At 36.4% G+C, this 19,349-nt stretch overlaps 2 protein-coding genes across 2 annotated transcripts in view; both read left to right on the top strand.

Moving 5' to 3' along the window:
- The window catches only part of LOC102797518 (Fc receptor-like protein 5), a 42,760-nt gene extending 28,762 nt beyond the window's left edge, over positions 1–13,998 (top strand). Inside the window, exons 14-25 of the mRNA XM_087836137.1 lie at positions 1,372–1,671; positions 2,059–2,319; positions 4,815–5,063; positions 5,240–5,359; positions 5,472–5,487; positions 5,590–5,657; positions 6,277–6,339; positions 6,434–6,493; positions 8,887–8,952; positions 10,342–10,404; positions 12,849–12,911; positions 13,331–13,998. Of these exons, the coding sequence (XP_087692263.1) occupies positions 1,372–1,671; positions 2,059–2,319; positions 4,815–5,063; positions 5,240–5,359; positions 5,472–5,487; positions 5,590–5,657; positions 6,277–6,339; positions 6,434–6,493; positions 8,887–8,952; positions 10,342–10,404; positions 12,849–12,911; positions 13,331–13,338 (1,337 nt within the window). The 3' untranslated portion in view covers positions 13,339–13,998. The remainder of the gene's footprint in view (positions 1–1,371; positions 1,672–2,058; positions 2,320–4,814; positions 5,064–5,239; positions 5,360–5,471; positions 5,488–5,589; positions 5,658–6,276; positions 6,340–6,433; positions 6,494–8,886; positions 8,953–10,341; positions 10,405–12,848; positions 12,912–13,330) is intronic.
- A 1,719-nt stretch (positions 13,999–15,717) lies between these two features.
- LOC118455786 (uncharacterized) lies at positions 15,718–18,859 on the top strand. The gene is made up of 5 exons (XM_087838283.1): positions 15,718–16,046; positions 16,189–16,451; positions 17,820–17,897; positions 18,614–18,676; positions 18,804–18,859. Exons 1-5 carry the CDS (start codon positions 15,718–15,720, stop codon positions 18,857–18,859), a joined length of 789 nt encoding a protein of 262 aa, XP_087694409.1.
- The last annotated feature ends 490 nt before the right edge of the window (positions 18,860–19,349 follow it).

Raw genomic sequence — 19,349 nt, 5'->3', positions numbered from 1 at the left:
TCTGCAGTAGAACATCTGATTCTTCTAGAGTCTGATCAGTAAATTATGTCACACTTCAAGTATAACATTTACTATCATTATAACAAATATATTCCCAAAACAGTGAATTAAATATGAAAAATTCACATTGGAGCTCACACTGAGTGATCTTTGTGAGTCATGATAGAATTACTTGTAATGAGACTTGAAATCCTTTAAGCCTTGCAATTTTCAACTCGAGTGGACAAAACAATGTCTCACGGGAAGGTCTCTTCCTTCGTGCAGAGGAGGAAGAGGAAAACCCATTTTACTACACAGAGTACAACAGGGAATAAGTGAAGTTTTGATTTGGGGTTTAAAGAACAATGTAGAATAAATTCACGATCGTGCTGAATTCACGATTCAGCATTTAGATGAAGACACAACAGCATAATATTTCTTTAACCTGTTTGGCATTATTATTATGTGTGTGTGTGTATATATGTATGTATGTATATATATAAACATATATATATATGTACACTATGCCGGCCACTTGGTTATGGCGTTCCATGCATGCCTTGCCTGCTAGCATCTTGCACCCTGCTGTTATGTGCTGGATTGTCTCCGGAGCATCTTTACACAGCCTGCACCTGGGGTCTTGCCTGGTGTGACAGACCCCAGCCTCTATGGATCTTGTACTCAGAGCTTGTTCTTGTGCTGCCATGATTAGTGCCTCTGTGCTGTCTTTCAGTCCAGCTTTGTCCAGCCACTGGTAGGATTTCTGGATAGCAGCCACCTCCTCTATCTGCCGGTGGTACATACCGTGCAGGGGCCTGTCCTTCCATGATGGTTCCTCGTCTCCCTCCTCTTTCTTGGGTTTCTGCTGCCTGAGGTATTCACTGAGCACTCGGTCAGTTGGGGCCATCTTCCCAATGTATTCTTGGATGTTCGTTGTCTCATCCTGGACTGTGGTGCTGACACTCACCAGTCCCCGGCCCCCTTCCTTCCGCTTAGCGTACAGCCTCAGGGTGCTGGACTTGGGGTAAAACACTCCATGCATGGTGGCTCCAGCAGATCCTGGGAACAACATCGGAGACCTCTGTCCAGAAGAGTGCAGTCCTGGGAACAGCTAAGATACTGCGAAGGACCCTCAGGCTCCCAGGCCTCTGGTAGAGGACTCGAGCTTGAAGGATAAACCGCCCGCAGAGGCGTGCTGGGTGTTTTATATATATACATACATATATGTTTACATATATATATACATATATATGTATGTATGTATATATATATGTGTGTGTGTGTGTGTGTGTGTATGTATATATATATATATATATATATATGGTGAAAAGTTGAATTCAGTCTTAAGAAATGCTACTAGACATGTTTGCTGAGAAAATTGTTTTTCAACAGATAAAGCCCGTCCTGTCCTCACTGTGTCTCCATCATGGCTGAGTCCTGGAGCCTCAGTAACTCTCAACTGTGAGGTTGAACATCCGTCTGCAGGATGGAGCTTCTACTGGTATAAAGCTGTTCCAGATCTATCAAAGAAATCCTCCAGTTATGAGCTGCTACCTGATGGCAATAGGACTGCAAACAACTCCTACATCATTCATGGACAGACACACACAGCAGGATATGTGTGCAGAGCTGGAAGAGGAGACCCAGAATATCACACTGATCACAGTCAACCAAAGTTTGTCTGGTCTGCAGGTCAGTTTGATTCTGTTTATCATCACAATAAACCAATTTTATGTCAACTCTTTTCACCAAATATCAGCTCATTAAAATTCAATAATGACAATTTAATATCTGTGTATATTGAATATTTCCATTTTTTATTTATGATCAAACTGAATTTCTTTGTTTCTTTTCATTATTTTTGCACTTGTATAATGTGATAATATGGAAACAACTATTTTTTTTAATGTTTTTTTTTCTTTGCAATGAGTATATTTTTTTTTCAATATTTAAATTCATTTTAATTTTTATAGTCATTATTTCTTACATAGGATTTGGATAAACAAGGTACATTTTCACTGTGATATTTTGAATCCTAACATCTGTAAGCTTTGTCTCTTCACTGCATGTTGTTTCCAGATGTTCATTCAGCAGCATCTCTCACAGTGAGTCCTGACAGAGTGCAACACTTCACCTCTGACTCTGTCTCACTGACCTGTGTGGGAAAGTTCGCTGAGGGGAGAGTGAGGAAGTTCTCTGAGGACGGCCGATTGTACTCTGAATGTAGGAGAATGACTGGATCCACATGTAACATCAACACATCAGATTCAGATACTGCAGTGTACTGGTGTGAGTCTGGATCAGGAGAGTTCAGCAGTGCAGTCAACATCAGTGTACAGAGTATGTTTTTACACACATTTCCTTAACTGCTTTTTTTTTTTCATTTCAACCATTTAGAAGACACATATTGTGAATATTTATCCAATTTTCCCTCTGAATGTTACAGAATTCTGTGTGACAAAATGGCAGCTTTAGGTATATCTACAAAGTAATTTTATTGATTGAAACAAATTACATCCAAATTTTAGCCAGTGCCAGATTTTACATTTCAAAGATTTTTTTTTCTTTTAACATACAATATTTCATTCACCATTTTTACACAACTTTACAGCCCTGTAGCCTGTCATATAAAAACCCGAATTTAAATCGTTTAGTCTTACTTAATAATAAGGTTACATAATATGTTTCACAGCATTTTTTGTAAGCAAAGACATGTTTCCTTAAAAAATCTGACTCTTTTTACCCTATAAACAAAAAAATGTGACCTTCCCAAAAACTGCTGTAAAAATATTTTTTTTCCACTTTAAATGATTCAATCTTTTAAAATTACTTTAGCTTAAAATATACATTTAAAAAATAATTGTAATTCTTTTTATTTAAACTCTAAAGTATGTTTATTTAGGTCCACTGTTTTTTTTTTTATCAAAAAACAAAAAAAAACAAAAACAAAATAATTTCTATAAACTAAGGAGCTTGGAAGATTGAAGATTGAAGATTGAAGACGTTTCACCTCTCATCCGAGAAGCTTCTACAGTTCTTAGGTCAAATGGTGGAGAGTCCCACCATCCAAACATGACATAAGAGACCTCACTTCTCACCCCAACTTTATTCTTCGCCTGAGAACTGACAAAAGTGACTGCTTTCCCGGTGGGGGACAAGACTGGCATGGGCGGTCAGGACAAGCTGAAGACAACTCGCGCTCCACCGGGTGGGGGTGGGTGCTCCTGCAGGAAAAAGCAGAGTCTGTCAGCCCGGAGTATCAAAATCTTTGTCTGTGTAAAACAGAAATGTTACTTCCTTAAAATCTAGAAACACCAGTATTCAATGGCCACAATGCATATAAAATCAAAATTCTCAAAATACTACTCTAACACGTTAGTAAATCTGTAGATTAATATAACGCCATTTTAGTGCAGCAATTCTCACACAATTTTCTCCTTTTTGTATGTATTGTGACTTCCTTTTTAGCTTCTATTTAATCAGTGATTATGATCATAAAACAGCAACAATATCTGTTTTAATATAGCTCTTACATGGGTGTTTAGCTTTAAATTCTGGCGTAAATGACAGTACATCACTTGGTACATCTAGGGTTATGATTTAAAATATCTTTAACCATGACTTACTATTAACAAAGTATTTATAAAACCTCTCTTAACTTTTAGCATTTTGCTCAACCAACTGGTAGAGTACATTTTCAGGCCCTATATCTAACTGAAGCTTTCACTGAAATTGACCTACCTTATTGAATCTTTTCTACCAATTGGTTTACATCTGTAATGCCAAAAAATCCACCAGAAGGCACTGTGAATGTAAACGCTCTTCTTATCGCTCTCCCAACCAGGAAGTCAGAAACAAAAAATCATCCAACATATTGGTAGCTGTATCATAGAAGGAAGATATAATTTTTTGATATATGATAGTGTTAGAGGACTTACTAAACAGATGTATGTCACTTGACAGCATTAAAAATGTGAAATTAAATGTTTAATCATTTAAACATGATTGCCCAACCAAACGGCTGATTTGTCACTTTATGGTGCTAATGCTAACAAAACTTAATGTTATTATAATTCATTATTTGCCATAATATCAGACCACTAGACCCATTTTGTTTATCCATTGCTGTTGATAAATCCCATTAAGTATTAGCACAGCAAGAATATACTGAAATAATTTCCTCAGTAAGTAATTTTTGTATCTTCCTGAGTTAATATTAGTAAATACTGTAAAAATCAAGAATAACATGTGGAAATCACAAATATCACAACTAATTTCCCTTTAACCAAAGTACAGTAGCTGGTAAATAAATTTTTCTAAGTAGTCAAAATTATAATTTCATGTTTAATAAGTACTATATGGACGCTAAACAATTATATGGCTAAAAATCACATGGTCCTGTGGCATGACACTCATGATACCATCCACCTTCAACCACAGTGTGGTGAAAAACTATGGGGTCTATTGAAAAAAAAATATTGATTGTGGTTATTACTCACCCAAGTCAATAAGAAATGCAAAGAAAAATTTTTTCCATTGCTTTTTTCTTGGTGTGGACCTCAATGGGTTAACACACTCACAACTATTTTAACTATTAAAAACTACTATTATAACCTAACCCAATTAATTTGTACTGGTTTGTGCGGTTATTTGTAAGCAAGAAAACAGAAAATAGTTTTTAAATATTCAGGATTGGAAATCAGAGATTGATTTTAAAAGCCATTTATAGCATTTGTGCAATCTATTCTTATCTCTTCCTATATTATATGTCTTTTTTTTCTGAATGTGTGCACCAGCTGATGTGACTGAAACAATTGTGTGTGATTGTTTGACAGATGATGGTAATGGTCCTATCCTGGTGAGTCCTGTTCATCCTGTGACTGAGGGAGCTTCTGTTAGTCTGAGCTGCAGTTTGACAACACAAAAAATACTTTCCAATGTGTTTTTCTATCACAATGACAAACTTATTCAAAATGACACCCGAGGGGAGCTGAAGATCTCTGCAGTGTCAAAGTCTGATGAAGGTTTCTACAAGTGTCAGTACTCAGGAAGAGAGTCAGCACAGAGCTGGATGTCAGTTAAAGGTGAGCAGGATCAAGACATGTGACGCATGTTTTTTTGTAAACCATTTTGATATTTGAGAACTAGCATGATTATCATTAAGTACAGTCATCATAAAGAATAAAGTGATGTGCTGTCCATAAAGAATTTTGGCTGTTTTGAAAGTCATTTGGTTCTACTTTTGCAATTATCTTTGCAGTAGGTGTGTTATGTCCTGAAAGCTCTTCTTTGCCTGTGTGGTTGATTGTTGGATTGGCTTGTGGAATCTCTGTCTTTATTATTGTCCTGCTCTCGTTTTATCACTTTAGAAAAAAAAAGGGTGAGACCTTTTCCTTGATTCAAACTTCAAAATTTAAATGTAAAGATAACTGTGACATTTATAACAGGGAATTTTATTTACATTAACAGCGAAACAATTGTCTTTTTTACAGATTCAGGCTTCATCAGGTTGGTATTTTTTTATTGTAGTAAATATATTTATTAACCTGCAATGCATGCGTTTATCAGACTTTTTGCATGTAATTGTTATGTTTTTATTATGCCATACAGTCCAATGACCACCACCAATCATGTAGTCAACCAGAGTGAAATTCACAAACACAACTCTCTTGACCATGGTCAGTTCTTCTTTAAGTTTTCACTTACCCTAACTCTAATTCTTTGCTTCAGTTTTTGGTCAGCTGTTTTCAAAATAATGTTATTTAAAATATGTATTTAAAAATCAAAAGCTGTGAGACTGAAACTTTTTTTTTCAGTTGAACTAAAGTAAAATGACAATAACAGATCGGAGTTAAACCAAATTTTTTTTATACCTGATTGTATCCTTTATTACTTGATTGAAAGAATCTACAAATGTTATTGTTGTATATTAATTACACATACTACAACATCATTATGACTTCAGTGGATGAAAATGCATTTTTATTTATACAGTATGAATCTAAAATCTTCATTAATCTCTAAAAAAGGCCTCAGGATTTTCTATCTTTGTTATTACCTTTAAAAACAAGTGATACCTGCTTGGCACAAAATAACTCCTGGCTTGTTATTTTTTTTTTATTTTTTAATTTAGGTACTGCTAAGCTCTATGAATCAGTAACCCATGTGGGAAAAAAAAAACTGGAGATGATTTAATATATACAGTACAAATAAAGCTATTTTTTTGTTGTTAGTATTTTTATTTTTGTTTTTTCTAATTTAAAGAAACTAATTCTGTGTGATATGTTGGCATTTCAGTTGCAGGTGAAATGCAAGATGTTACATACTCTGTAATTCAGCTTAAACATGTTGGAAAAAAGAGTGAGTATGTAAAAAACATTGAACATGAATATATAATTTTTCATAATTGAGAAAGTTCAAATTATTAAAGTTTTTCATATGATTATCTAAACAGGGAAGCATCATAAATCACAGGAGCATACTATTTACTCAGAGGTGAAGGTGGGAGTTGAAGGTAAAGTCATAACAGTCTCATTGTTTGCATTGCATGCAGTTTCAGGTCAGCTTAGCAGTTACCAAGTTTAGCTACTTTCATAGGATTAATAAATATTACCAGAGTTGAATCTTGCACACATCGAAGATCATTTGGATATTTTGGATATTATTACATTTGCCTGCCTTATATACAGTATTTTTCAACCAATTTGTGATTTATAGTTGCTTTCCATTTGTTTCTTAGATATATGCATGACAGATAAATAGCTTTTTCCTATGTTTTCACTCTCTATTCATATTCCTAGAATAAAATTTATTGGACTTTTTATTTTGCTGGTTGTTTGCAGGTTGTACATGAACGCATACATACTGTATGCTATATATATATATATATATATATATATATATATATATATATATATATATATATATATATATAGATATAGATATATATAGATATAGATATATAGATAGATATATAGATATATATTTATGAGAGAAAAAGAGGACGTTTTTATATGGTTGATTATTTTTTGTTGTAAAATGCTTCTTGGCAATTAAGTCTGTTAAATGGTCCCTTAAATGGTACCACATTTGTAAGGAAATTGCATTTGAGCAACAAAGCTGAGTATGCGGGTTGTGCCCATGAAAAACTACTACAGGGGCTGGCAGTCCGGTGACTGAGTGGGGCCTGATTAGTAGCGCCTGTGAGGATAAACTGCTACAGCAGTCAGTTGGTATCTGCACCAAGCATGTCACATTTGACTGATATTGCCCATGCAATAGGTCAACTTCAAGCTGGAGTTCCACAAAACGTTCCAGTGTTATTCAGATTTGGCCCTGGTACCATCTCCAAATTGAAGAAGAAGATCCTTGTAATGGAGGATGTCTTCCCAAAAAGATCACACCACAAGAAGACCGTTTCCTCACCCTGTCAGCACTCAGGAAACATCTTCTACACATTTGCAGTTAAGGTTTGCAGAATGATATAGCTGATAGCTCATTGTACCCAAAATAAATTTCACAAACCAAATCTCCAGTCTCATGGCCTTGCCATAAATGTTCTTCACCATCAGGCCCGCTTGTACTGGTGTCAGCAACGTGTGCACTAGAACCTGAACATATGGAGGAATGTTGTGTTCAGCAATGTGTCAAGATTCTACCTATGGATTATAGAGTCAAAGTGTGGAGAAGACACTAAGAGCGCTATGCTATATGCTGGACTGACAGGGTAGAGCTGGTATGATGGTTTGGGAGCAACCTCTCCCTCAATGGAAAAACAAGTCTTTTCATCATTGGAGGTCATTTCAATGAAGAGAGATATCAAGATTAGAATGTGCAACTAGTACCTATCCTTTGCTCTCCGATGCATTCATCGGAGTATGAATGTGTGAATGAATGTAGGAAGCACTGAGTTTAGAGAAAGTGCTTGTGAGAATGGGTGTGATTGGGTAATGTGGCATGTTGTAAAGAGTGCTTAGAGTACTCCTGGAGAGTAGAAAAGCGCTATATACGAGTCAGTCCATTTACCATTACACTGGCAGAGAACATTTGATATGGATTTTTTTATGGACGCAGGCCACATACTCAACTAAATGGTAAATGGACTGGTTCTTATATAGCACTTTTCTACAAACATTCACTCGCATTCACACTCCGATGGATGCATCGGAGGGCAAAATGGGGTTAATATCTTGCCCAAGGATATTTGGCATGTAGACTAAAGGAGCCTGGGATCAAACCACCAACCTTCTGGTGAGTAGGTGACCTGCTCCACCACCTGAGGTACAGCCACCTGAGCTCTGCTGCTGCTCAACTCACAAATACATTTTCCTTACAAATGTGACACCATTAAAGGGGAAATAAACAGGATTCACAATGGTATAATATTTATTGCTGAGAATTATTTTTACAACAAAGAAGTTTTTTGTTACATTGTTTTATCTTATATATAAAATCAATAAGCATGCATTAGCTGCGGTGTCAGTGACAAAAAGCTGATTTTCTTTTTAGTGTCTTAAAAATAGTTTTAGTCCACCTCTGAATCTGTCTATTAATTCAACAGAAAAAAAAAAATCTGACTTTTTTTTTTTTTTTATATGAGTCTGATTTATGTTGAGGTCACACACCACCCAAAAAAAGTAAAGAAAGGAAATAACTGGCAACGTCTGTCATCAGTCCTACTGAATATTGTTCAATATGCTTATCTTTTCTTGAAAACATAAATCTTTTTATGCATTTTTATGTCTGTAGTCACAGTTTACATCAAGATTTGTAAATCAGTTGATGCTATCATACTCCTTCTTTCTTTTCCTTAGTAGAGATATCAATTGTCTTCCTTTCAAGTACATTATAATTGGTAATCATAACACTGCAGATCAGTGTTTTAAATGATCTTCTCTCCATTCACAGAAAAATCAAGTCCTGCAGCAACTAATGAGGAACTTTACTCCGAAGTCAGATTAGAAAGCAGTTTCGGTAATAAATTTATAAGTCTATATAAAAATCTATAAGTTATAGAAGTGCATTCACATTTAATCACATACATATATACATACATACATGTATATATGTACATACATATATAGCTGTGGTCAAAAGTTTACATACACTCATCAAGGGCATGAATATCATGGCAGTTCTCAGCTTTTATTAATTTCTTTTGACACAGTTAAGTGTAGTCAACATATTTTCAATTGGGCTAATGTCAGAACTTTGAGCTTCTGGAATGAACTTTCCAATGGGTCAGTCCTAAACAACTGTATGTAAGTACAAGTTATTCAAATTTCTCACCACCTTGCCAAGGTCTGGAAGTGGTTAGAATAATGAAAGGAGGACTACCTCTAAATTCTTAAACTTCACCTTTACTCAGTAGCTAGAGGGTTTAAACTTGGGCACAACTGAGTGTTTCAACAGGACAATGATAACAACCACAGATAAAAATTAAATCGATAAAGCAGGCTAAAAGTAAACTTCTGGAATGGCTTTTCCAAAAGCTTGATCTCAAAAATTAATCCAGAAGCGTGCTTATTGTGACCCAAAGCACTTGTTCAAGGTGCAACTTGCTGAAGGACCTCTTACCAAATTATTTGTAAGAGTGTATGTATACTTTTGACCCTATATGTACACATTTGTGTAAACTGGGGTGACTGTTGGGGTGGCTGTAGCTCAGGTGGCAGAGCGGATCAGCCACTAACCAGAAGGTCGGTGGTTCAATCCCAGGCTGCTCCAGTCTGCATGCCAAATATCCTTGGGCAAGATACTAACCCCATGTTGCTCTCCGATGCATCCATCGGAGTGTGAATGTGTATGAATGTTAGCTGCTTAGCACTTAAACTTAGAAGTGCTTGTGTGAATGGGTGTGATTGGGTGAATGAATTAGCTGTATAAAGCGCTTTGAGTGCTCGGACAGAGTAGAAAAGCGCTATATAAGAACCAGTCCATTTACCATTTACTGGGGAAAATCCCAAACAAAACATGTACACCCAATTCTCTTTATTTAAAGGCCCAAAAGAAAAAAGAAAAAAAAAAGTCTGAGTCTGGGGTGAGGGGGATGACTCACCCATCACTGGGGGCGGAGTCAGTAGTTAAACAGGTCCTTGGTGGCAGGTTCCCTGAGGTGGATGAGATTCACCATGAGTTTCTTGAGGATCTGGATGTTGTAGGGCTGTCTTGGTTGACATTCCTTTGCAACATTGCATGGACATCAGGGGCATTGCCTCTGAACTGGGACACTCACTGTTGGTGGTTCCCCTTTCTAAGAAAGGGGGCCAGAGGGTGTGCTCCAACTACAAGGGAATCAAAATTCTTAGTAACCCAGTGAGCCACTGATAGAAATATATTCTCAAATCTCCTTTCTTATTATAGAAGACATTCCAACATATGCCGAGATCAACCGTCACAATAAAGCAAAAGCTAAGGAAAACCAGGGTAAGTAAAGCCTGCTATAATCTCCAGTGTTGAACTTGATAATTATTATAAAAATAATAATTTCTGATTAAAAATGAAGTCTTTTTTTCTTATTTGTGTATGCATTTTAGTTTATATGAATAATTTACTGTCATAATTAATGATTGTGAATTCTAAAATTGTGAATCTATTTTACTTTTTTTGTTTGTATGTACTCACAGTTTAAATCACTAACAAAAGCTGTGATATTGATGTTTGCTTGCCTTTGTCAATTGCCTGATCCTTTTTGTGTTGTGGATGTGTGTTGTTGTTTTGTTTAGGGGTTTTCTTTTTCCTTTCAATTTTTGGCCAACTGTATGCATCAGTTATTATTTTAAAGCAATAAGATTGCAGCAATGTTTTAGTTTTATTATATTTCTTTATTCTGCATTAATGGTCCTTCTGAATCTCAAAGAGATTTGTTTGGTAGTTTCTCTTCTATCTGTACCTTACACAAAGAGTTGGTGCACCCATAGACTGTCTTATAGTCTAGCTTCTGCATTATCTAGTGTCTGTCCTGTCCTGTTCTAGGAAGCAGGGTTAGCTAACAACTCTGAGTTGTAATGAGGGAAACTGGGGTTTTCTGTTCCAGAAAGAGTGTTAACTTCAACTCTTAGTCAGTTTCTGGGGTGACAGTCTCTGTAAACCTAACCTGCTCACTGGCAGGTTTTCTTCTATAAACTCTGAGTTTCTCTGACTCCTCCCCTCCATCTAGACTTGAACCAGCTGACTGACACTTTCATTTCCTCATTCATAAAGATGCATTGAGGAGTGAATTAATTTTCAGAAGTTTATGTTTTTACAAGAACTGAAATCCTAGACAGGACGGGCAGCACGGTGGCACGGTGGTTAGCACTGTTGCCGCACAGCAAGAAGGTCCTGAGTTCAATTCCACCATCAGGCCGGGGTCTTTCTGTGTGGAGTTTGCATGTTCTCCCCGTGTTTGCATGGGTTCCCTCCGGGTACTCCGGCTTCCTCCCACCGTCCAAAGACATGCAGCTTGTGGGGATAGGTTAATTGGATAATCCAAATTGCCACGAGGTGTGAGTGAATGTGAGTGTGAATGGTTGTCTGTCCCTGTGTGTTGGCCCTGCGACAGACTGGCGACCTGTCCAGGGTGTACCCTGCCTCTCGCCCTATGACAGCTGGGATAGGCTCCAGCACCCCCCGCGACCCTGAAAAGGATAAGCGGAAGTGAATGGATGGATGGGATGGATGAAATCCTAGACTTGAATTAGTTTGCTATTTTGTGTACTTAACATGACTGCTTCCACATTCATTCAATTAGTACCAAGAATAGGTGCATTTTTCGAATTTTTGTGTTCCGGGTGCTGTATGTTCATTTTTCTTACAGGTGTGGCAGTTAGTGATACATTGTGCAATTCTATTTGTACTCTTTCCTTTTATTAGGTCCCCCTCTCCTGCCCGGCTGTCCTGCCTTAGACATTGTCATATTGTGTACCATATACAATGTAATAATTGAAATAACATGGATAGAAATGACAAAATAAACAGATAAACCCTGAAAAGGAAGCGCCCATAGCGAATTTATAGAGCTGATCTTGAAAAACCAGAATGTGTTTGGAACAACAGTTTATCACATTTAGTTAGGAACTGGACCCAAATGCAGGACTTTCCTGGTTGCGGCAGTGAATTTAGTTAATGTGTTATTTATGTGTTAAAACAAACAGTGTGATTTCTTCCGTGGCAAAATTCCCGACTCTTGTGCAGTGCTCTCCTCCCGATCCGCAGTGCAAGATTCATCCAAAATGACTTATTTACAGCAGTGCTCACTCCCTGCACTGAGCCACTGGGGACAGGTCAACTGTTGAGGACATGACATTGATTGCAAAAGCTGCCAGACAGGATAGGATTAAGAAAAAAAATATATATTCTGTTGTCTTCTTTTCTGTTTTTAAAGATTGACATTCATATTGTGAATGTCAATCTCTTGTCATATCTTATTTCTTGGTCCTCTGTATTAAAATGAATGGTCTGCTATTTTTTTTACCCATTGGCATGTTGAATTGCAGTATTGGGGATCCACTGATGATTGCTTTTTTCTCTGTTCATGCATGCGCTTAACACTGGGTGAACATATTTAGATTTGACTGAACTAACTCTGATCAGCTGTTCTGGAACAGAAGACACAGAGTTGCCAATTTCAGAGTTAATCAACTTATTGTTTGTTTTTAAAGTCAGAGTTTGATGAATATGCTTCCTGGAATGGTGCCACACAGGGGGGTTTAAAACAAACAAACAAACAAACAAACAAACAGCTTTGTGTAATAATAATAATAATAATGAAGAATATTATGAAATTCATACGATTTATGTCAACTTCTCAGGCTGTCCATAAGTTCAGCAGCTGTATATCATTGTTTTCTGTGGCATAAATGCATCCTGAGATCTCGTTTCTTTTTTAGAAGACAGTCCAACGTATGCTCAGGTCAACCGCCACAATAAAAGACCATCCAAGAACATCCAGCGTAAGTAAAGCCTTCCATCCTCTCCAGTGATGAGCTTAAAATTTGACTGGAATAAATAACATGAAAATCTGCTTTACTTATTTTTTTACTTGAATGCATTTTAGTTTGTATCACTAATATGTCATACTCTGTATTTGTCTCAGATACAATTGAGAACTAACTTAATTGACCTGTGAGTTAAAGACTTACTTTTTATTATGAGTTTACAGCTAAGCCTGTTAAATAATATTTTCTCCAGTCGCAGTAAACTCGAGTCATGCATCCGCTGATGAAGCAGTTTATTCTGAAGTTAAATTAGGAAGTGCCCTCTGTAATTAAGCTAACATGACTGTTATATTTAGTGATTTATTTGTATTCTTTAGCTCATAATATTGTTACTAAATGATAATCCCTATGTCCTTTTTGTGGCTGTTTTACAGGTCATTGAATTGTAGCAGTAAAACCAACCTCAAGCTTCTTATACAGAAATGTCTGTAGCTTGTTCAGTATTTTGTACAGTTTTTTTTAGTGATAGTCATCATCATTATAATATACATTATACAATATATATAATATATGGTACAGACAAGGTGTTTTCATTTAGTGTTCATATTATCTGTATTCACTTAATAATAAAACATGATTTAAAGTTAGCTTTTGCAGTGTAACATAAGATAGGTTCCTCTGGGTACAAAGAAATACTATAAATGCATGTATTGAAAGTTTTTGAACATTACCTAAAAGAGGACTGATATAATACTGTATGGATTTAAATGTGTGAATAAATGCATTTCTTCATGGAAATTGTATGCGGTTATAGTTTGGGTTTTTATCTTCTTTTTTTTTATTTTGGTCTGAGCAGTGTTTTTGTTCTATCATGATATAGCTGTACAATATAATTGTAAAAATGTAAAGGATTTATCTTTTGTAACTTTCAACTAAATGTCCATGTATACAATATGAATAGCAAATCATAGAGACAGCTTAAAGTTAATAGATATTTAGTACTGGGGTTCTATTATTTTGAAAAATGAGTGTTTAAAAAATCCAATCAGAGTAAATTCTCCGCTACAAAAATTTTCCTCTTTTATGGACCTAATAATTTGCTCATGCACTGATCTTCACTGAAAATGGGAAAATACTATTTTCAGACTAAGACTCTCAAAATCTCAAAATTTTGGCAATCTGGGTTGGTCAAAATTCAACCAAGCAACTTTTTTTTCCCGCAATTTTGAGACCAACTGAGCAGCTTTATCCTTTCATCTCTGCATATAATGTTGGAACACCTGGGCTTGAGGTACCCCTGTTCTGAGTGAGCTTGGTTATAAAAGTGATTTTTTGAGTCATTTTTTGTCGCTTTCTACATGCTTTGCTATGCATCCTGCATTAATGATGGGCAACACTACAACATTTCGGTGTTGCTCCAATGTAGTGTAGTGTACACTTTATGTAGTCCTGTATTGATTTACTGTTTTATGTAGCACCAAGGTCTTGGAGGAATGCTGTCTCGTTTCACTGTGTACTGAACCACTGTATATGGTTGACATGACAATAAAGCCACTTGACTTGAGTTTATATGTCTGTAATTGTTAGATGGGTTTTTTTTAGGCTGTAAGCTGTAATCATCAAAATTGTAACAAATGTAAACAATGAAATATTTAACTTTACACACAATTCAATTAAGTTTTATTTTTAAAGCATCAAAAACACAAAAAATAATAATACAGGAACAACAACAAAAAAGTCAGACCACCCCATCCAGAAAAACGTATTTTTAATAGGAAGAAATCTCTGAAATACAAACCTAAAAAATAAATAAATCACTCACTCTACTCGACTATACAGCTATAGCTCTTTGTCCCATATTTCCTACGTCAGTCTTATACGACAAAGCACAGTACAATGATGGATTGTGTTTACAGCAGATAGCCACTAGAGGGTGATATTATGTCATTTATAATTTATTGAATCTATGTTAACCTGGCAGAAATGGTTCCAAGACCTATCAGTCAGTGTTTGACTGCAACCTGTCTGCTGAACCCTGCAGTATCACAGTAACAGCTTAGTACAAATTGCATTTCTGAAATCTTTACAGTGTATAAATGTTGTGCCTTTGTCATAATGCTGCAGCATCAAAGTGGAAACATTTCTCACAAGTACAGAGACATTTTCCCCATTTTCAGTGTTGAATATCAGGATGGGACATGCTTTGTTCTGTGCATCTGGGTTGTTTTGTGAGTATACTGAATATTTACATTATACAATGTCTATTTTTGTATAAGTTTCTTTAAGAGCACAGACAGTATGGTATTTTTATCCACTTCACTGGGATCACCTTTTAGTTAATGCAGGGTAGCTGGAGCAGGTGTAACACTTAGTAGTGACATTGTTAATTACACACAATACTGTCATCAGTAAACCACCAGGAGGTTTTAAATGCAAGGTTAATTTTAAGTTTTATAAGTATTAACTTCTATTTCAGTGCTGAACACACTTCTGTCTTGTGGACAAACTGAAGGTGATTGAATGCTTTTTCTTTTGTTTCTGTTGCATCACTTTAGATAGATAGATATCACATAAATACCATCAGCCATATTTTATTTGCAGAATTACTGCCAGTTTAGGCAGTAATTCTGCATCTTATTTCTTTAACACAAACAGTACTTATGCGTGCTGTGATTACTCATCTTTGCTACTTGAGCGGTTTCTTTGACAATGTATTACGACAAGGAACACAAAACGTAGTTACTTTTGATTGTGTAAGAAAATGACAAAAATATCTTGAATAACTGCTGAGTATTGTTTGCTTTACTTACGTGATGTGGACATGCATGTGTTCATTCTGAAAGATAAACCCAAACCTGATCTCAGTGTGTCTTCATCATGGCTGAGTCCTGGAGCATCAGTGACTCTACACTGCAGTGTTAGAAATCACTCTGCAGAATGGAGGTTCTACTGGTATCAGGCTTTTTTCAAAAAATCAAGCAAGGCCTACTACTTTGAGCTGCTACCAGGTAGTAAAAATGGAACTGCACAAAATTCCTACATTGTTCATGGACAGAAACAGACGGCAGGATACGCATGTAGAGCTAGAAGAGGACAGCCAGAGCATTTCACTTCGTACAGCAAACCTGTATTTGTTTGGTCTGCAGGTAAGTGTGAATTGCCATAATGCATAACAATAACATTTTAATACAGTTTTTATTAATATCATTACTTCGAGAAGCATTTAGATTCCTAATTTCATAATATATCAGTGGCTGTTTTGATCCCACATTACATGTTTCTAAGATTCTAGTTCAGCATCTGCAACTGTCAAAGTGACTCCTGACAGAGTGCAGCACTTCTCTGAAGAGTCTGTCTCACTGCGCTGTGAGGGAAAACCTTCTGAGTGGAGAGTGATGAGGCTGAGTGAAGCACGCAGCCTTGCAAACTGTTCTGTCTGGGGAACAATGAATGGATCCACCTGCACAAGCAAAAGTGCTACTGCCAAACCAGCCGTGTACTGGTGTGAGTCTAAGCTGGGTGGCTTCAGCAATGCTGTCAACATCACAGTGGAAAGTAAGTATTTTTACGTCCTTTTTTGGGTTTTTTTTCTGTATGACTCTGCAGGTTCTGCACACATTGTGTCACAGTAAGCATCATTTCAGTCAATAAGATTATATTTTTGAAAGTGTTAAGGTTATGTTTGTGTAAATATAAAAATGCAAGCGTAGTAAACATACTCATTCCTCACCTTTATCTTATTATTTTTTATTCAATTTGTCATTAATGTGAAAACATGCCTCCAGTAAGTCATCAGACCTTTCTGTTACATTACATTACCACAGGCCCCAATCTTTCTGCCTGCGTTTTGAATTTTTGTATTTACCTTTTATGTTTAATTGTTCTGAGTCTTTGAGTTTTGAATTTTATTTATTTCAGGTTTGGTTCTTTATGGATATCTGCTCACTTTTGTCTTTAGACTTTTGTAAATTTCATTGGTTTCAATTCTCCTTGCCTCCTTGTATTAAATCTGTTATTAAATCTCTGTCCCTGTCAATCGGCCAAGGTTAACCCAAAACCTTTCCAAGCTCTTTAGATTTCTGTCTTAGGTGCTTCTTTGTTTAGTCACTTCCTGTTTTATTTTAGTAGTCTCCTGTTCCTGTGATGGTCCTGTGTCTCCAACACAGTATTTTAAGTTTTCTGTAGTATTTGGTTTCTTGTGTTTAAGTGTTGTTTTTTAAAAATTTCTTTGCAATATTAGTACATTGTTATGGTCTCTGTTAGTCACTTCCTGTTCTGCTCTGACAGTCCCTCTTTTCATGTGACGTGATGTTCAATTTACTTCCTCTGTCTTGTCAGAGTACTTCCTCTGTCTTGTCAGAGGAAGTAAATTGAACATCATCTGTCTTGTCAGTTACAGTCAAATCGTCAACAGATTCGACACTGCAGTTAATGCTCACCCTCCTACTCACTTAGCTGTAGTCAGCCTGCAACCCACAGCCGTGCAACTCTCTCGCTCTCCCCTTATTGCACCATAATCTAGTATGAAAGAACAGACACCCCTCCCCCACCTATCACTTTCACTCACGACCAGGTTCAGAGACAAATAATAAGACTCCACTCGGGGAAGCCTACTGGACAGATGGGGCGAGTCCCTGCCTCATCAGGGGCTGTGCCTCCATCATCGACAAGCTCTGAGGTCTTTTAACATCTGTCAGACAATGCTCTGAATTTTCCACAAGTCTTTTGTAACCAGGGCCTTCCTCTAGTACGTATTCTGATGTGACATTGTCTGACTGTTTTACAGAAAGCAATATAATTCTTGTGAGCCCGGTCCACCCAGTTACTGAGGGAGAAGCTGTTACGCTCTACTACAAACTGAAGAACACAACTTTAAAATCCCCTGTGCTTTTATTTCGAAATGGTAACTGAATATCCCTGCAGTGTCAAAATCAGATGAAGGCTTTTACAAGTGTCAGTATTCAGAAAAACAGTCACCACAGAGCTGGATGTCAGTAAAGGGTAAGTTTGTTTAAAACTCTTCTTCAGCCCTTCTTTTTGCAAAAACTCCCTGCAACAACACTTTTGGTGTTTTTATGTGAATATGGATAATTTTAAATGACATTAATGTACTAATAGTAGTGAGTATTCATACTTTGTGAAAACAACTGAGCATAAAACTTTTTATTGTAGCAGTATCCAGGCCTTTAAAGTCTTCATTTACTGTGCAGATGATTGTTGGATTTGTTTGTGGGATTTTACTGATTGCTATCCTACTCATGGTTTATTGATTAAAATCTGATTCTCCCTTCAGTTTCTAATGCAAAATAATATATTTTCCTTATAAAAATTATTGAGTAATCATCTTAAAAAGCATACATGTTTATTAGTTATCAATTATTTCTATTCATTTTTTTTTCAATATTCTTAACATTATTTTCTTTTAATTATTATACTACATTTTACAGAACACAGTGCAAACAAACCCATGTTGATTCTGCAGATTCTGAGGTTAGCCAGAATGCATGTCAGCTTGAAGCGCTCTACTCTGAAGTCCATGGTCAGTTTTGAGTAACTAACCCAAATCTTCAAAAGTTTTTAAAAGATACTGACAAAAAACCTTTATGATGTCCCTTTTTAAAAAGGAGGGAAATATTTTTTTTAAAATTAGATTCCACTTTTGCAGCATTTCAGTTTCTGAAATATTATTACACTGTCTCCTTTCTGTCATCTTTTAGATGATAATCTGCTGTATGCCCTGGTAATGCACAAAAACAAAGGTGAATCTCAGAACAATGCAGGTATTTTAAACTAGCACTCAATTCAATTTAAGTTCTCTGTTCATTTTCGTTAAACTTGATTCTTTTTGTATTTTATGTAACATCTAACACACATAATCTGGACCTTAACTGGTTTCTCCGTTCACAGGTAGACCATCACAGGCAGCAACGGAAGGCACTATCTATTCTGAAGTCAGAAAATAGGAAAACAACTCTTGGTAATATAAGCATACCAAGTCTGTTGTGTGTTTGTGTTTGTGTGTGTTCATCTATATATAATATATGTCATTTTTTTGCATGCTTGCATGTTCTACTTGTGCCTGTGTGGGTTCTCTCAGAGTACTCTGCTTCCTCCTACAGTCCAAAGACATGCATGGCTGCGTATGTGAGTGTCCATAGTCATCTGACTCTGTGTTAGCTAAAACGTTCTGAGTGTATCCTACCTTTTGCCATGTGACAGCTGGGGGGTTGCATCTGAAGTTCTCATAGTTGTCTGAATTGTTGTTAAAGCTGCTTCTTTGATTTTTTATACTTAATCACTTATCCACTCGAACTCTGCGGTCCTCCAGTCAGATTATTTTACTAGTCCCACACTTCCACTTAAAATCTAAAGGTCACAGGTCTTTCTCAGAGACTTCCCTCTTTTGCAAAGTCCCCCTCCTCTTTGGAAATTTTTTAATCTATCTTGAAGATC

The sequence above is a fragment of the Neolamprologus brichardi genome, chromosome 3 (assembly GCF_056152115.1).
Source record: "Neolamprologus brichardi isolate AB-2024 chromosome 3, ASM5615211v1, whole genome shotgun sequence".
In the NCBI taxonomy this organism is placed as follows: domain Eukaryota; kingdom Metazoa; phylum Chordata; class Actinopteri; order Cichliformes; family Cichlidae; genus Neolamprologus; species Neolamprologus brichardi.
Note: the sequence above shows the minus strand (reverse complement) of the source record. Positions and strands in the feature narration are given on the sequence as shown.